This window comes from Lissotriton vulgaris, unplaced genomic scaffold, assembly GCF_964263255.1.
Source record: "Lissotriton vulgaris unplaced genomic scaffold, aLisVul1.2 SCAFFOLD_830, whole genome shotgun sequence".
NCBI classification, from domain to species: Eukaryota; Metazoa; Chordata; class Amphibia; order Caudata; family Salamandridae; genus Lissotriton; species Lissotriton vulgaris.
In genome coordinates, this window is record NW_028254425.1 from 99235 (window position 1) to 118982 (window position 19748).

Consider the following 19748-nt stretch of genomic DNA (forward strand, 5'->3'; position numbering starts at 1 on the left):
GCCCTGCTGCAACTCCCGGACCATCAGATGACCTCCTACGACCACATGAAGGCCGCCCTCCTCACTCGATACGGACTCACGCCCGAGATGTACCGCCAGCGGTTCCGCGACTGCAAACGGATCCCGGGTACAACTTGGGTGGAGTACGTGAACTTTTTCAGCAGAGCATTCGAGGGGTGGATCAAGGGCAGCCAGGTAACCACCTACGAACAACTCTTTAACCTCATTGTGTGGGAGCACCTCTCCAACAACTGCTTCGTCGAGCTCAGGCAGCACCTCCTCGACAGTAAACTGACTGAACCTCGGCAACTCGCCGCTGAAGCTGACCGATGGGAAAGCACCCGATTTGCCCGAAACGGGCCCAGCGAGCCAAACAGAACCAACCAAGGTCCCCATCGCCCCCGAGGAGGAGGAGGCCAGGGTCGGGGCAGAGACGCCGTCCCGGCGGCTCCCGCCAGCAACACCCCGCCCCCGGCCGGCAGGGAAACCCCCCGATGCGTCCAGGGTTCCGAGCAAACGTTACTTGCCACCGGTGCCAGCGGCCCGGCCACTATGCCAACGACCCTAATTGCCCGAAGAACCAGAATCCTATACCCCGCTAGGTCGCTGCCGCCGCCCTGGGAGAAGAGCAAACCCCAGAGGATTATGAAGAGTACGAACCGGACCAGCCCAAGTGGGAACCAGCCGCCATGTCCCTGGTCTGCCTAGGGGAAAGAGACATGATTCCGCGGGCTCCCCTCCCCCCCAATATCAGAAAATACAGCCAGTGGGTCAACATAAATGGGCGCCAGGCTGAAGCCCTACGCGACACCGGGGCCAGTGTGACAGCAGTCCGCCGTCATCTGGTGACCCCGGAGCAGATCTTGCCGAACGTCCTTTGCCCCGTCCGGTCAGCCGACAACTCAGAAAGCCTGTGTCGGATGGCCTGCGTCCCCTTCGAGTGGGGAGGAGTGTCCGGAATGCTGAAGGTGACTGTCCGCGATGATGCCCCTGTGGACTGCCTCCTGGGGAACGACCTCGAAAGTTCCCCCTGGGCAGCCGTCGGAAGAAGAGAGCACCTGGGGATGTTGGGCCTCCCTGAATGGGCCTGCCTAACGACCCGGTCCATGGCCACCCGCGCCATCTCCAGTCCCGAAGAACCCGAATGGCCAGAACCTCCTCCCTCGATCGTCCCGGAGGGAGACGACCTAAGCGCCAATCCCCCAGAGCAAAACAAAGAAGGGCCCGTTCAACTCCAGGACCTTCCCGAACTGGCCCAGTGGCGTCAAGAGGGTGGTCCCACCCAGGAACAATTCCGACAAGAACAGAAGACCTGTCCCTCCCTCGAGGGACTCCGGCAGCAAGCCCTCGCCCAGAGCGCGGGAGATACCGCGGGGGCCCACTGGATTTATTGGGACAATGACCTGCTCTACAGTGAGCAAAGAATTGCTGAGCTGGGGGCCAGTCGGGTGCTGGTAGTGCCCCTCCGCTTCAGAGACTTCCTTTTGAACTTGGCACACGATGTCCCCCTTGCTGGGCACTTGGGGCAAGACAAAACATACAGTCGCCTGGTAACCCACTTTTACTGGCCCAAAATGCGAAATGATGTCTCCAACCACTGCCGGGCCTGCCCCACCTGCCAGGCCAGCGGGAAGAGCGGTCGAAAGATCAAAGCACCCTTGCAACCCTTTCCCGTCGTCACCACCCCGTTCAAATGGGTGGGAATAGACATTGTGGGGCCCCTAGACCCCCGAACGGCCCAGGGGACCGGTTCATCCTAGTCCTGGTGGACCACGCCACCCGCTATCCCGAGGCCATTCCTCTTCGGACCGTGACAGCACCCGTGGTAGGCCGAGCCCTAATGGGGACCTTCTCTCGAGTGGGCTTCCCCCGGGAAGTCGTCAGCGACAGGGGCACGAACTTTATCTCAAAGTACATGAGGTCTCTCTGGCAACAGTGCGGGGTCACCTACTGGTTCACGACCCCCTACCACCCGCAAGGAAACGGACTGGTCGAGCGGTTTAACCGCACTCCCAAAGGGATGATCATGGGCCTGGAAGAACCCCTACGTCGCCAATGGGACGTGCTGCTCCCGTGCCTCCTCTTCGCCTACCGAGAAGTCCCCCAGAAATCCCTCGGCTTCAGTCCCTTCGAGCTCCTGTATGGACACCCCGTCCGGGGCCCCCTCAGCCTGGTCAAGGAAGGATGGGAGATGGCCCCCCAGAAGACACCTCCGGACGTATATAAGTATCTCCTGACCCTCCGCAACCAGACCCGGCGATTCAGGGAAATCGCCAAAGCCAACCTTGAGGCCAGTCAGGAGGACATAAAGAAATGGTACGATCAGCATGCCTCCTCCATCGTGTTCGAACCAGGCCAGCAAGTCTGGGTGATGTCTCCAGTCGAACCCTGTGCCCTGCAGGACAAATGGACAGGGCCCTTCAAGGTGATAGAACGCAAGGGCCCTGTCACCTACCTAATAGACATGGAGTCCTTCCGGAACCTCATGCGAGCCCTCCACGCTAACAGACTCAAACCCCACTTCGTACGCTCAGAACTCAGCCTACTGATGGCAACGGATAGTGGGACGGAAGAAGACTCCGAGCCCCTCCCTGACCTACTGAGGACCCGTGAGAAAGATGGCTCAGTGGCAGGGGTCAGACTCTCCGAAGCCTTGTCCCCGGAACAACGCCAAGACTGTCGGGCTCTCCTGCTTCAATTCGCGGACCTGTTCTCCCTCACCCCAGGGGTCACCCCCTGGTGCCTTCACGACGTGGACACTGGGGATAGTCCACCTGTTCTACAAAGGGCGTACCGAGTGCCAGATCGGGTGCGCACCTGCATCCAGGACGAAGTCTCCAAAATGCTGGCCCTAGGAGTAATCAAGCCATCCGACAGCCCCTGGGCCAGCCCAGTCGTACTGGTCCCCAAGGCTGCCGCCCCGGGCGCTGCCCCCGAGCTCCGGTTCTGTGTAGACTATCGAGGCCTGAACGCTGTTACCCGAACCGACGCTCACCCCCTCCCCTGGGCGGATGAGCTGGTTGACCGCATGGGGGCTGCCCGCTACCTGAGCATCTTCGATCTAACAGCGGGCTACTGGCAAATCGGCCTCACCCCCAGGGCCCAAGAACGATCCGCCTTCTCTACCCCGGATGGCCACTACCACTTCAAAGTGATGCTATTCGGCATGAAAAACGCTCCAGCTACTTTCCAACGACTCGTGAACCAGGTACTGGCGGGCCTCGAAGAGTTCAGCGCCCCCTACCTGGACGATATCGCTGTGTACAGTCGTCACTGGGCAGACCATCTTCACCACCTCCGAGAAGTCCTGCACGCCCTCCAGCAGGCCGGCCTCACCATCAAAGCCAGCAAATGTCAGATTGGCCAGGGGTCCGTGACCTACCTCGGACACCAAGTGGGAGCGGTCTGGTGGCCCCCCTTCAGCTCAAGATCGCTGCCATCCAGTCCTGGCAACCTCCTGTCACCCAAACCGAGGTCCGGGCCTTCCTAGGGCTCACCGGATACTACCGGCGGTTTGTGAGGCTAATGGCAGCATAGTGGGGCCCGTCACAGAACTCACATCGTAGAAAAACCCCAAAACCGTCAGCCGGACTCCGGACTGTCAAACGGCCTTCGAGAAGTTGAAGGCCGCCATGTGCACCGCCCCCGTGCTCCAGGCCCCCGACTACAGCCGGGAATTCATCGTCCAGACGGACGCCTCAGATCATGGCGTTTGGGCAGTACTCTCTCAACTCAACGCCGAGGGAGTCGATCAACCAGTGGCCTTCATCAGCCGACGCCTGCTGGCTCGAGAACAGTGCTGGAGCACCATCGAGCGGGAGGCCTTCGCAGTAGTATGGGCCCTCAAGAAACTCCGGCCCTACCTCTTCGGTACCCATTTCAGGGTACAGACCGACCACAGACCCCTGCAATGGCTGATGCAGATGCGGGGGGAGAACCCAAAACTGTTGTGATGGTCCATCTCCTTGCAGGGGATGGACTTCTCTGTGGAGCATCGCCCTGGCCAGGACCACGCCAACGCGGACGGCCTGTCACGCTTTTTCCGCCTCGGCGAGGAGAGTACCCAAGAAGATGGGTGACTCTCCCTGCCTTCAGCTGGGGGGGACGCATGTTGGACAGGCCTCGTGAAGGGGCCGCTCCCTCCCCGCATGATAAGGCCCGAACACCGGCTCTCCCGGTGTCTCCAGAAGAACCACCCCGGCAACCCATCGAAGCAACCCGCAACCCGTCCCCAACGGGACACCTGCTCCCGAACCCCCCGACATCGGCTGGTCCGGGCCTCCATCGGCAGCATTACCCCGGCCCAGCCGTCATCTTGGACGCTCCACCACGAGGCCGCGTGGCCTCAGCTCGACCCCAACCTTGGGCCTGGCCAGGCCCCGACATCGAGGCACCACCATCCACCCAGGAGATGAAGAGACCACTTGGCAGGTCAATGGGAGAGAGAGGTGTCGATGGCTCTCCCCCGCCAGGTGCCGATCGCCCCCGGTCTCCCTGGGCGCTGGCTCCACCCCCCTGCTGGGTGTCTGGACTCACTCATCCCGGACCTCCCGACCTCCAAGCGCGAGGGTCCGGACATCAAAGGAGGCCAGACCTATAACTGGGGCAGCTCCAGAGCAGGAAGGAGTTGTATCCTGGAGTCGAGAGACACCTTGAAGAACTCATCCTTGACGGACTGCTGGCGCTGCCGCAGTCCTGCCTTGTGAATCATCGTTCCTGCCTGCTGGCGCTGCCGCGGCCCTCTGCAACCTACACCCTCGTCGGGACCTGCTGGTGCTGCCGCGGCCCATCCTTGTGAACCATCGTTCCTGCCTGCTGGCGCTGCCGCAGCCCTCTGCAACCTACACCTTCGTCGGGACCTGCTGGCGCTGCCGCGGCCCATCCTCGTGAACCATCGTTCCTGCCTGCTGGCGCTGCCACGGCCCTCCGCAACCTACACCGTCGTCGGGACCTGCTGGCGCTGCCGCGGCCCATCCTTGTGAACCATCTTCTCCTGCCGGCTGGCGCTGCCGCGGCCCGACCTTCCAGAACTCCGAGCTCGAGGATTGTGAGCTCCTCATCTTGCCACACCTGTACCGGACCGGTACCAAGACTGTCCCGCTACCCTTTCCCCTTCAGAGACTAGAATTGAGAGGACCCTCGTGTCCCGACCTCCCTGTATCGTTGATAACCTTGCCTCAAGAATCGTATATAAAGAGTGTTAACCTCATCCTTGTGTGGTGTCCATCTGTGGGGGGGAAGTTACTCGTCTGTACGATCGCTGGAGACGGCCCTCACCGGAGGCCTCTCCCCCCTGTCCTCGGCCGACCCTCCAGGTCCCCCTCTAACAGTTATTTTACAAAATATTGTGATTTTTCTTAATTAGTACCCCTACCAATCAGCATTCCTCTCCATTTTCTCGGACCCTTAAGCCCCTCTCATGTGCCCTGCCTGTGGTATGTTTTTAACATTATATTGTTGAGAAATCTGAAACCCACACCCCTAATATTAATGACCAAGCTACACCACTGAGGGTTATCAAGTAATGCATGTCCCGGGCTTTCCATTTATAAACAAATGCACACTAAGAGTTGAAGACCGCTTAACCCACCCCCACCTTCATGTGTACAGAGCTACTCCCTAAAGAACTGGCGGCCAGTAGAGTTAATGTTCCTGTGCGTCTGACCCTCGGGACCAGCCTGGACGTCTAATTTCCTACTATGTGTCAGGGCACCAGACAGAGACTCCTTGGGGCTGGGCAGCCGTGGAAGGGACACACTAACCCAGACAGAATGAGGCCAAGCAGTCTGCAACTCCTGAAAAGCACTGTCTTTGCTGAAAGAATGATGTTGTATCTTATATCTTCCTGCTGCTCAGCTAGAATGCATGAGATGTGGAATGTTGGATGAATGGAATGTTAGTGTGTTGTGAATGTCAGTTGGGTGAGGGCTGAGCAGCAGGACAGCTGCTCCTGATGGGGTTATCATTTCTATCTTAACAACTTAACTCAATAAAGTAACTTAAGTAATTTATCTGAAGTATCCATCATCTTTCCGATTACATCAACTGACCTTCCATTCTACGACCAGGGGCAGTCAGTGTCTCAAACACCAGGACATAGTGTCTCAGGGGCAGCTGATGTCACAATGTGCCAGACTTACCATTGCAACACTGGCCTCAATGCAGCGGAAATCCCAGTAGAAGGGCAGGCCGGAGAGCTCACTTTTCACACGGATGGAGAGCCTGCTGGGCGTCTGCTCACAGGTGAAGGAGGCGGACTCGGTCTGTGACCCGTCTAGAAGAGGGTACATCAGCTCCGATAAGTGCTTCAGGAAGGAGGAGACAGGAGCCTTGAGGCGCTTGTTCAGTTCCTGCAGAGAGGAGACATGGAGACATTAGGAACTTTGAACATCTCAGTGGATAGAATACAAGTTTTAAGGATTAAAAGAAGTAGATGGTCCCATACCAGCAAACAGACCAAGCCCGTGGCCAAAAGTATATTTTCAGGGGGCATGGCCCTCAGCTATGATCAAACATTAATGCTGTACTCTGTGGGTGCATTCTTTCACAAATACTGGTTGTACTACTAAATATCGATCCCCAGAATTTCGTGGGGCAAAATATCTAAGGGAAGTGCATATAGGGAAGTGTAGATTTACTATTGCTCTACATCTTCATACCATGAAGATATATGCATATTGTGTCGGCACCTATATGTGGAGTAAGGTATAGAAAATGTGTACCTCCTTACAGGTTGATATTTTGGATTGCATATTCCGTCATCAATATTCTGCGTCATCGCTATGCTGGTTTTGGTATTCAGGGTGTTCATTGTGTAATTCCATGTGTAGGAATGCATGGATTTTTTAAGGTAAACAGTAAAGCAAGGCAAACACGAGGAGATGATGGATGGAGCGCTAAAATGTTTCAGACACTCACCCCCAGTCACAGATCAGGGCTGAATCCATCATCATTCTTTAACTCACTTCGCCACCTCAGTTCAGACCCAGCTATATGTAAATCAGTCTTGGCCCTGTGCTTCATGGGAACAGTCCAGCCCAAACTGACAAGCAAGGTCTTCCCTGGACCGGAAACAAGCATCCTGGGACCGGTTTCAGGGTAACATCCCTCATCAGCCAAGCTAGCTGGACTCCAGTGGCAAAGTGAGCAAAGGACCCACGTCTGGATATACCCTGGCAACTTAGGGCGAACAAAGCAAACACAAGGAGATGATGGACAGAGAGCTGAAACTTTTCAGACACTCACCCCCAGTCACAGATCAGGGCTGAATCCATCATCATTCTTTAACTCACTTCGCCACCTCAGTTCAGACCCAGCTATATGCAAATCAGTCTTGACACTGTGCCTCATTGGAACAGTCCAGCCTCCGAACTGCCAAGCCATATCTTCCCTGGACCAGAAACAAGCATCCTGGAACCGGTTTCGGGCTAACACCCCTCATCAGCCAAGCTAGTTTGACTACCGGGGCAAAGTGAGCAAGGGACCCACGTCTGGGCACACCCTGCCAACTCAGGGCACACTCAATCAACTTTCCACAATCCAAAAGCAGAGGGGTGTTAGTTGTAAAGTAGGCTGACTCGTAACTTTGTGCATTTTCTAAACTGTTGGTTTGTGAAAAGCAAAGGTTGTGAATCTTTTTTTTTCTTTCTTTAATATAGTTGGCTTCAGTATGAAGCCCTCCCTCCCACATCTCATAACTCAAGGGGTGGATGTCCAGCCACCACACATTTATTTGTAGGAAGCAGTCCTACATGGGACACGCTGAATAAGGAAATCTTCACACCTGGAAGGCCCGAAAGAATAAACCTTACCTCATGTAAACATAGGAAACTTCACATCTGCTTCATTAAGTGTGGAGCTTTTTTGATATTTGATATTTATGGGTATTTGTAAAGCGCCAACTTTCGCTCCGGAAGGAGCATCTTGGCGCTGAGCATGCGTGTAAGTGATACGTGGTGAGAATCTAGATAGCTGCCAGAACAAAGGTGTCTGATTGTTGATACACCCATGTCTTGAGGAGTTTCCTGAAGAGACTCTCCTTTTCGATTAGTCTGAGGTTAACGGGCAAGTTGTTCCATGCCCTTGCTGCCAAGAAGGTGAAAGTTTTCCCACCCCTAATTTAATACTTGAACCTCGGGATCGTGATGAGATTGGTCCCTGAGGATCTCAGACATCGTGTGGGGTTGTAATACGTGAAACGATTAGCAAGGTAATGGGGCCCTGTATTTTTCGTGGATTTGAACACAGTGAGTAGAAGTTTGAAAAGGATTCTTTTATGAAGTGGCAGCCAGTGGAGGAAGTTTAGTGCTGCTGAGGCTGATGACCTTCTAGGGAGTTTCAGTACCAATCTGGCAGCCGCGTGTTGTATACTTTGTAACTTCCTAAGAGTGGACTTCTTCACTCCAGCCATTAAACCATTGCAGTAGTCGAGTCGGGAGAGTATTAGAGCTACCGCAACCGATTTTCTAGCTGCAATGGGGAGGAAGTCGAAGAATTTCTTTAAGGATTTAATAAGTCCGAAGCAGCGCCCAGCAGTGATCCTGACGTGGTCATCGAAAGAGAGGGATGAATCAAATTGCACGCCCAGGTTCCGCGCGGAAGACACTGCACTGGGTGGGGCCTCTGATCCTTTGGGCCACCATTCTTTCGGGCAGAAAGATAGGTCTTTACCCAGCGGTATGATTTCGGTCTTCGCACTGTTGCACCTCAAGTGGTTTTTGTTCAGCCACTGGAATACATCAGTGAGACAGTTCTGAAATCGCAAGTCTGCGTCCGTACACTTTTTATCGATGGTGACGACAAGTTGGGTGTCGTCGGCGTATGACGTGACGAGGATCCCATGAGACTCTATCACAGCGAGGAGGGGAGCCATATAGATGTTAAAGAAAAGTGGGCTTAATATGGACCCCTGGGGTACTCCTGATGTAATGGGTTTTTCGCTGGATAGGTAGGGACCCAATGACGCAGTTTGGGACCTGTTAGACAGGAAAGATTTTACCCATGCCAACACTGTGTCTGTCACGCCAATCTCTCGCATTCTATTAATCAGAATGACATGAGAGATAGTGTCGAACGCTGCTGTTAGGTCAAGCAGGATGAGGACGGCTTGCCTTCCCTCGTCCTGCAGGAACTTGATGGAATCGGATAGTTCTATCAAGGCTGTTTCGGTGGAATGGCCGGAGCGAAACCCCGACTTTTGAGGATGCAGGATGTTGTGAGTCTCTACAAATGTTTTTAACTCTCCGTGCACTAACTGTTCCGTGATCTTACCTAGAACAGGTAGTAGTGAAATGGGGCGCATGTTGGTAAGATCAGTTGGAGATTTGTTCTGCTTCTTCATCAGGGGCTTCACAATAGCCTTTTTCCAGTCGCTGGGCACTATCCCTGAATCAAGAGATTCATTGATGATGGTATTAATGCTGGGATTTACTACCTCGATTAGATGGTGTAGAATGCTAGGAGGACAGGAGTCGGTTGGGGCTCCTGATTTGCAGGCCAGAATTGCCTTGCGTGTTTGCTGGAGGGAAACAGGTTTAAAGCTGCAAAGGGGGGGATAGTTATCAGTTACCTCATGAGGAGTGATCGAGGGAGGAGGGAAGTCTCTCTGAATATTAACAATTTTATCCACAGAGAAATCTGCGATTTGATTACACAGAATTTCGGACGGTGGGATTTCAGGCATGAGAGCTTTGGGGTGGGTAAAAGACTTGACTATTGAGAAGACAGTTTTTTGTTTTTGGTGAGCTTCATTTATAGCCTTAGTAAAATATTCCTTTTTAGCCGCTTTTATGCTGGAGAGGTATAATTTCCTCTGCTGAACATAGAGTGTTCCTAACTCCACCCAACTTTGTAAGAGACGTTTTAATATAACGTCCCACTAATTTAAAATAACCTTGGAGAACTTGGAGCTTATTCATCAGGATTAGCTCCAATCAGCGTTTTAAACATTTTCAGTCTGCAACAATGGTGAAAACTAAATAGAATGAAAAGGTAATTTTACCGGGGAGGTTGGGAAGGCCCCACAATGAATTTCACTGTAAGGTTGAAACAAAAGATGGATAGTTCAATTACATTTGGTCAGCACCATTCAAAAGGTGCTGTACAACAGGAGGCCACTGCTATACATCCACAAGCAAAACAGCTAGGCATGGTAACGTATAGGCGATTGTGTAGGCCTGGGATGGGTCTGTTAGAGGCCTGTGACCTGGCCAAGGATACTAGTTACATCTCCAGTTAGAAGAGCTGTAGATGGGCATGCAGCAGCACAGTCTCCAAGGCTCTGATTGGTGGTTAAACAGTTTGCATCTATGATCCTGCTCTGTGATAGCATCTCTTGTTGCTGCAGCTTGCATGGTACCTCATTTGGATGCTATAGAGTCCTCCACGTCTGGAATTATGAACATTCTCTACTCTTTAACATGCAGTAGACTCCTCGCATACAATCATCAAGGTGGCACCCGCTAATGTGGTAACATTTTTTGGACAAGCATGCATTTTTCTGAGTGGTGAACGCATAAAGCATAGTAGGTCTGCCAGATGTACTAGAAATGGAAACGCATTATGTGCAGAGTGATTGCTTGGCGTTATTACAGGTGCAGATAAAAGTCAAGCTTCATGTTTTGAAACAGTTAAGAGATTGCCATATATAAATGTCCACTAGAAAGCAGAATCACCGGCTTAATAGAACATGGACTTCTCAGCAAGCAAGTTGTACTGTGGAGCAACTATACTAGCAAATGTAGACATGGCGGTTATGCATTAAAAGAGAAGGTGTCAGTTCTTCTCACCAAGAGTATGAATTAACAAATAACAAAGGGAGGGGGGGGCAATGCTATGCATTTTCCCAAAAACACTGTGGATCAAGTAACATTGGTTAGACCTTATAAGGACTTTAAAGGCCACTATGTAAGGTGATTTTGTGATCTTACATTAAGATCCCTTTTAGAAAACAGCACAATTGCGCATCGAAATCACTTTGGGCCAGATGTATTGGCAAAAACATGATAGACCATTACTTCCACTTAAAATCTCAACTCACCTTTTTCTCTATGTGTATCTAGTGCTTATTTTGCACTCTAGGCTCTTTTACTTTCTCTATTCTCTTCCCAACTCCTAATCTCTCTCCCCACTGCCTCCCACAACCTTTTCCCCACTACCACTTTCTGTGTGCTGCCACATCTATCTTCCAATTCCCGCCTCTCCTGCTCCCCCTCTTTCTGTCTTTATTTACTCTCCTTTCTCTCAATCTTCTCGCCTCTTCTAGAACATTTCCTCTATATCTTCTCTTCTATCTTTTCTGTACTTCTCAATATGTTTTATTCTCTTTCTAGCCCTCTGCTCCATAGACTATGCATGGCAACAAACATTTTCTTGGCTGTGTACGGCCATTAGTAGTACCTGCCACCTTTCTATGACCACTGTGATTTTCATCATTCTCCACAAACCATCCTGTGGGCCTCCTAGAACTGTAGAAGGTCCCTGCAGCCATGGAACAAAGAAGTTAAAGCAATGTGGTCATCATGTCCCTGCAGCTGGTTATCAATTCTTGTTGGATAAAACATCAGGTTGCATGGATTTGGTGGGTTTTAACTGATTTATGGCAAACAAAGACTGGTTGACCTCCACCTTCACAGTGTGTTGGACTTCAACAATTCGTCCATAGCACTGGAAAAGAAAATCAAACACCAGAAACATTTTCTTTTCCAAACTCAAAGTCAGGATGCTAGGGAAATGCTTCCCATGAATCCCAAGTGTGATTTTTTTTGTTTTGCAGTATTGTGCAGCAAGCTCTGATGTTACACAGCAAAATAAAAGTGAAAGCAGGCTGTGAAATCGAAGTCTGTGGAGATCCACATTTGTCCTACCAAACAGTGTTCCTTCACTTCTCCCACCAACAACAGTACTTCATTTGTGTGATTCAGCTATTGCCTGTGAAATGAAAGGCTCCCCAAACCCTCAAGACACAAAGAAACATCAAGATTTTGCCTTGCAAATCGACCTATTCTCGCAATATGGGCAACTACAGTATTTAGGCTAGGGCTCAGTCGGCACCCAGGAAAAGCCTGCGAGGCCATGACATTTCAGAAAACCAGCCAAATACTGTAGTCTGGGGTGGCTAGGCCAGCATGGATCTGATAAAAAGACACTATTCCAGTGGTCTTTTGTGAGTAGGTTTATTTAGATGCAACCACCAACAAATCCAATCTTCAACTGCCTGACTACTACTGGAATGTTTCACCAACAATCTTTGGTGTCATACATTCCACATTCTACAATGTTCTCCACACATACAAAAATGCTAACTATAACACATACCCCTTACTGAATAATAGAACATTTTTTTTAACTAGAAATAATTATTGCAACATATGACTTTCTATGTGAGAAACATGAAATGTACAATTGCAAAAATCTAGATTGAACAAGACGCTTCAATTTAAAATATAATCATTGAATCTCTGTGGCATAAACATATCTCTAATTAAATGACCAGTGCCTCTGTTCTTGTTCACAGGGGCAAAGCTACGAGTAGCAGCTGACTCGTGATTTAACCAAGTAAACTTTGCTAACCTGGACATACTCCAAGTACATCCATTGTCCAGAGTTACAACATTTTTTCTTATTGCAGTGATGATAAAAGGACGACAGAAATTAGAAGAACCTTTGTGACCATGCTTAGCTTTCCTTACTAATACACGATCACACACATTCCACTTCTTGACCTTCCTGGAATCATATCTCTGTTTATACCTTTGCTGGTAATCAGCAAGTTTGTTCTTCCTGTCTTGTTCATCATTCACAAAATCACTATTCCTAACAGGAAGCCAGGCTGGATTAAGCTTAGAACTTGCCACTCTGCCTCTTAAAGCTTCAAAAGGGGATTTTTGAAAAATCGCATTGAGAACAGTACGGTGTGCCCACCAAGTTTCTCTCAACACGCTACTGAAACTATCCCTGGTGTCTAATGCTCGTTGAGCACAACTCTTGAGAACCCTGTTCATCCTCTCTGTGAGACCATTAGCCTGTGGAGAATACAAAGCTGTCTTTTTATGAACAATTCCGAGATTACTGAGAAAAGTATCCATCTCATGAGAAATAAATTGTACTCCGTTATCTGTGATTAAATACTTTGGAATTCCTTCTGAAACAAATACATCCTTTAAGAATTCAATCACAGATCTTGAGTTGACATCACCCATACACTTTGAAACTACCCACATAGAGGTGTAATCAACTAAAAGGACCACAAATCTCTCATGAGAGGGCATCAACTCAAAAGGGCCCAAAATGTCTAGCCCCAGTTTTGTCCAAACCGTATCAGGCACCTCAACAGGTGAGAGGGGTGTATGACTAGTGGTGCGAGATTTGTCATTAACAGCACACAAATGACAATCTTTAACAACAGATTCCACCATCCGATCCATGCCAGGCCACCAGTATTTTTCTCTGACCGTGCTTTGGTGAGACTCCTTCCCAAGTGCCCCTCATGAGCTAAATTGACTACTTGTTCCCTTAACTCACCAGGTGGAACTACCCTGTCACCTCTCATAAGATTTCCTTTACAAAAAGTGAGATCATCCCTCACAGTCCTGAAAGATTTCAGATCACTATTAAGATCTCTGTAGTCTGGCCAACCCTTGGATATGACCGTTTTAAGGGAAGAAAACATTTTGTCACTTTCAACACGCGCCAACTTCTTTATCTTCTTTAGATAAGGAAGACTCAACAATCCAATTCACACTCTCAACCTCTTCTTGTGACTGTTTAGTTTCAATGGGCATGCGCGACAAACAATCAGCTGCTTTATTATTTTGGCCTGGAATATACTGCACATAAAAATTAAATTCTTGCAATCCTTCACTCCATCTACTAATTCTAGGAGTCATGTGGTCACTGCGATGACATGAAAAGATTTGTACAAGAGGACAATGGTCAGATTTCACAACAAAAGGAATACCCCAAAGATAAAACTTAAAGTGTTGCACTCCCCAAAACTCACTCAGCGCTTCCCTCCGCAATACAAGAATAATTGACTTCTGCATCTCTAAGGGCCCTTGATGCAAAATCTACAACTTTCTCCTCTCCATCCACCATTTGAGAAAGAACAGCCCCAAATACCCTGAGACTGGCATCCGTTGTCAGGATGGTCTTTAACTTTGAGTCAAAGTGACCTAAAGTCGGCATTTTTCCAATTCCTAATTTTATCAGATTGAAAGCTTCTTCACATTCAGCTGACCATTCAAACCTTGTTCCCTTCCTAAGTAAAGCCCCAATAGGCTCAGCAACACTTGCAAATCTTTTGACAAACTTAGAGTAAAACTCTGCCATTCCTAAGAAGGATCTTACTTGCTCCTTGTCCTTAGGCGTAGGGACTTTGACAATGCTCTCCGCAAGGTCCAACTTTGGCCGCACCCCATCTCCGGAAATCACATGGCCCAGATAGGTAACAGACTCCAACCCGATTCGACACTTATCCTTCTTAACAGTGAGTCCTTTTTCCTTCAACACAGATCTAAACACAGTTTTATGCTCACACTCATTTTTTCCAAACACAAGGATGTCATTCTGGAAGAACATAACATTTGACAAACTTCCAAGGATCATCTTCATAACTCTTTGAAAACAGGCTGCCGCTGAAGCTAGCCCAAAAGGCATTCTCAGGAAGCAATAGGCCCCTAAAGGAGTGACAAAAGATGTCAAATGCCTGGAATCCTTGTGAAGAGTGATCTGATGATAAGCAGATGATAAATCTAGCACACTAAAAATTTTAGCTCCTTTCAGCAAACTAATGGACTCCAATATGTTGGGGAGAGGCTGTTGGTCTACCCATATCCATTCATTCAATCCACGCAAGTTCACACACATTCTCACAGCTGAACCTCCATCCTTGGGTGCCAAAACCACCGGAGCCAACCATTCAGAGGCTTCAATCTCTTCAATTACACCTAGTTTCAAAAGTCTTTCAAGTTCAAGCCTCAATGGTTCAACCATTACATTTAGCACTCTCCGTACTTTGTGGACACAAGGCCTAGCTGATTTTTTAAGAATGATCCGATGCTCAAAGCCTTTGAGACAACCAAGAGCATCAGAGAACACTTCAGGAAAATCTTTCAAATATCTACTCACATCACTCACTACATCAACAGACATGATCCGAGTGCTTCTTTTCAAATCATCCATCAACATGACATGATCTTGGGGATCTTTAGCACCAGGATTCAGGATTATCCCTAGATCAGGTTGATGCCTCCAACCAAGAAGATTGTCTCCCCTCACAGCCACATAGACTTTTCCAATTGTCTCTCTATCCTTGAACACAATGTTCGCTACAACATACCCTACAATATCAATAAGTGATCCACCATAACTTAGAGGAGCAATGTCAGGAGGTAAAAGCTTCACATTTTCCAACCCCACAACTTCATCCCATATTTTGTTTCCAATCAGGGTAAATGGAGAATCTGAGTCAGCCATGACTTCGAACTTATTTTCATCCACGCCAATATTACAAAAAGGCATGATTACTTTTTCCGAATCAACCACCCCTTCACCTCCAGATATATTTGATACAAACACAGTACGGATGATATCAGAAGTCTCATCACTTGTGTTCCTCTTTCTAGATGACCTGCAGACACGAGCGTAATGCCCTTTGATTTCACAATTATTGCATATACTTTTTCTGGCATAACAATTGGGAAAACTTGAAGAATGGGACAAACTACCACATCTATAACATCGTCTTCTCTGATAATCATTACTTTTGTCCCGATCATGTGGTCTTCGTTGATGGACATCTTGCTCACTATGCGGTGGAGTTTCCCTATTGGGCGGAGGTCGCGGTTGAGAGTTTTTTGCAAATTTTAATTCTTAGCAGTCACTGACACTCTAGCGATGCTGTCAGGAATTTCCTCATCAAAGTCACCATCACACAATTTGTGCACACCATCTTGAGCTTTCTTCACATCTTCATTTTGAATTTCAGTACTGTTTTCTCGATTTTTCCTTATATCTTTAACCCAAGAGGAGGGTTTCTCCATACCCTCAACAATAGCAACAGCTTCAGATAGTGTTGGATTTTTGGACAAAAGTTTTTCCTGAACTCTTGAACTGTTCGTACATCTCACTAGCTGATCTCTCACCAGAGAATCAGAAAGTTCCCCAAACTCACAAGTGCGTGCCAGAGTTGTGAGATGCAACATAACTTCCTACACGTTCAGTGACAGCTTGAACTCTTGTGAAAAACCTGTGTCGTTCCAAAACAACATTAATCCTGGGACCAAAATAACGTTCCAACATAGTCATGGACATTTCAGATACGTCTGCAGGTTCACCATTACCTATTGGTATAAGGTCCCTGCTGTCAGATGTTTCTACCTTCTACACCTAAGTTGTGCAGTAAGATAGCTTGCTTTCTGATGGCCGAAAACTTTTCTCCCCCTATAGCTACTATATAGGAATCAAATAAGTTCCTCCACCTCTTCCAAGGGAGAATTGGATCTCCTTTTTCTGAGAGAAACGCTGGAGATTCGGACATACTAGTGGATGTGGCCATAGTTGTGAAAACGTAGAGAGACAACAACAAAGTTTAAATTGCAAAACACCCACTAGTAAATGTAACTATACTTGTGAAGAAAACAAAAATGGAGTAATCATTGTTCAATGTCCCAAAATTCAATTTAATGTCCCAACAGTGAATTATAGAACTCCTCACCGTTTTATGAAGGGTGTGATCGCTATCCGATTGAATTGAATGCAGGAGCAGCGGTGTTTAAGATCTCCGAAGGTAGCGTTAAGCAATAAAACACTTTTGTAAACACTGTGGTTCGGTAATTAACAAAGATGGCCGCCACGTTTTGTTTTTGCGTGAACTGACGCGTATCAAAACATCAGTGTCAACACGACGTGAAGCAGGCTGCACGCGAGAACATTCAAGGAAAAACAAGTCGCATATGCACGCGATCGGAGCTCGCGAGTCGCTCTTCCTCGTTCCTCTTCGCTTGAGCTCGAGCGAGGCTTTCAAATTCGTCTAAAAACTTTCAAAACGAGTAAGTCCAATTTTTTTTAAAATACCTTTGTTTTAGGTATGCATAGTTTGAATCAATAGGTTTCCGTTTCCAGACTTCTGGTTCTAGCTACGTGGTGATGTGAAATTAAAAATTCACGTTTCAATTCTTTGTTCTATGGGTTCGCAGGGGAGTCAGTGGTTGCTGCGCTTGTCCCCAATCAAGCTCCTCGTCGGCAGTGATCAAAAGACGCTATTCCAGTGGTCTTTTGTGAGTAGGTTTATTTAGATGCAACTACCAACAAATCCAGTCTTCAACTGCCTGACTACTACTGGAATGTTTCATCAACAATCTTTGGTATCATACATTCCACATTCTGCAATGTTCTACACACATGCAAACAAGCTAATTATAACAGGATCCCAATACCTTTTCTTTCCCAGAATGCCCTGCAAACACTAAACTTTGGCTAAATCACAGCTTTCCCTTATATTTCTGTGAAGGAAAATTCTGTAATCTGTGAGGATCCATAAGATTCTTACCATCCAGCATTTCCACACTTCTCCCAATGAAAACGCAACCCCAAATGTTTACCAAGTATTATGCATTTAGTACATCGACTACAACCATAAATTAGATAAAGATAAAGTAGAATATCAAATGAGTCAATACAATTCAAAAAGCAGATTCATACTACAATAATTACAATATATAAAAATCAGAAAATGTTAGCCGATGTTCTGCAGAGATGTCTAGATAGATCCATTATAATTCAAATGCTTTCAGTCTCGAATGCAGAGATTATGGTTACCAGAATATTTGGTTCAAGGAGATGAAACTTCAGCATGTTGAGCTTGGCAGGGTTATGTAGATATTAAACTATTTTTGAAAGATAGATAGCCTGTCATAGCAGCTCATTGTGACATGACAGGCTGTCAAAGACCACGACAATTGGGAAAGAGGGAAGAAATGCCATGTCAAGTCAAGTCAAGTCAAATAATTTATATAGCGCACTACATACCCAGAGGGTCTCAAGGCGCTTGATGGGGTGGGGAATTACTTGTCGAATATCCAGGTTTTCAGTTGCTTTCTGAATGCTAGATGGTTCTGAGTGAGGCGAAGGTGAGTGGGAAGTGAGTTCCAGGTTTTAGCTGCCAGGTAGGAGAAGGATCTTCCTCCCATATTAGTCTTGTTGATGCGAGGTACAGTGGCAAGGGCTTGGTTGGAGGAGCGTAGCTGGCGGGGGGGGGGATGTAGAAGGAAAGTCGAGTGTTAAGGCATTCGGGTCCGAGTTCGTAAAGAGCTTTGTGTGCGTGGGTTAGGAGGCGGAATGTTATCCTCTTATTGACGGGGAGCCAGTGGAGGTCTTTCAGGTGACCAGATATGTGGTCGTTACGCGGGATGTCTAGTATGAGTCTGGCTGATGCGTTCTGGATGCGTTGGAGTTTTTTCTGAAGTTTTGCGGTGGTGCCGGCGTACAGGGTGTTCCCGTAGTCTAGGCGACTCGTGACCAGTGCATGGGTGACCGTTTTTCTGGTTTCGGTGGGGATCCAGCGAAATGTTTTTTTGAGCATGCGAAGAATGTTGAAGCAAGATGATGAAACGGCGTTGACTTGTCTGTTCATCGAGAGAGAGGAGTCCAGGATGACGCCTAGGTCCGTGCGTGGTCCGACGGGATGGGTGCTTTTCCAAGGACCTCTGGCCACCAAGAGTCGTCCCAGGCGGAGGGAGAGGTACCTAGGATAAGGACTTCTGTTTTGTCTGAGTTCACTTTCAGACGGCTGGGCTTCATCCACTCGGCAACTTCTTTCATTCCTTCATGTAGGTTGGTTTTGGCAGTAGTCGGGTCTTTGGTGAGTGAAAGGATCAGTTGAGTGTCATCAGCGTAGGAGATGATGTTGAGGTTGTGTTGGCGTGCGATGGTCGCGAGGGGGCTCATGTATACGTTGAAGAGGGTGGGGCTGAGTGAGGATCCTTGTGGAACTCCACAAGTGACTTCAGTGGCCTCTGACTTGAATGGTGGAAGGAGGACTCTTTGAGTTCTTCCGGCAAGGAACGAGGAGATCCATTCCAGTGCTTTTCCTTGGATTTCGATGTTTCTGAGGCGTTGTAGGAGGGTGCTATGACAGACTGTGTCGAAGGCTGCGGAGAGGTCAAGGAGGATGAGGGCGACTGTGTCTCCATTGTCCAGTAGAGTTCGAATGTCGTCTGTTGTTGCGATGAGGGCGGTCTCAGTGCTGTGTTTGGCTCGGAAGCCGGACTGTGAGGAGTCGAGGGATTTGTTGGTTTCGAGGAAGGCGGCGAGCTGGTTGTTGACAGCTTTCTCGATGACTTTGGCCGGGAAAGGTAGGAGCGAGATGGGGCGGTAGTTTTTGAGTTCGGTGGGGTCGGCTGTGGGTTTTTTCAGGAGGGCGCTGAGTTCGGCGTGTTTCCAGCTTTCCGGGAAGGTGGTGGAGTTGAAGGAGCAGTTGATGACGTCCCGGAGGTGAGGTGCTATGATGGAGTCTGCTTTGTTGGAGATGTGGTGAGGGCATGGGTCTGTAGGGGAGCCAGAGTGAATGGTGTTCATCAGGCTGATGGTGTCCTCGATGGAGATAGGGTTCCAGTCGTTGAGGATGTTCGAGGGGGGTGAGGGTACGGCAGAAGGTTGTGAGGGTTGGTCTCTGGGTTGGTTGTCGTAGCTGTTGTGGAGGTCTGCAATTTTGTTGTGGAAGAACGAGGCTAGGGAGTCGCAAAGGGTTT

General features: G+C 48.7%; 1 protein-coding gene across 1 annotated transcript in view; it reads right to left on the bottom strand.

Annotated features, from left to right (window-relative positions):
- The window catches only part of LOC147659532 (non-homologous end-joining factor 1-like), a gene marked incomplete at its 3' end in the record, with an annotated part of 376856 nt that overhangs the window by 91590 nt on the left and 265518 nt on the right, over positions 1-19748 (bottom strand). The window contains exon 3 of the mRNA XM_086951666.1: positions 6141-6350. Coding sequence (XP_086807792.1) covers positions 6141-6350 — 210 coding nt within the window. The remainder of the gene's footprint in view (positions 1-6140; positions 6351-19748) is intronic.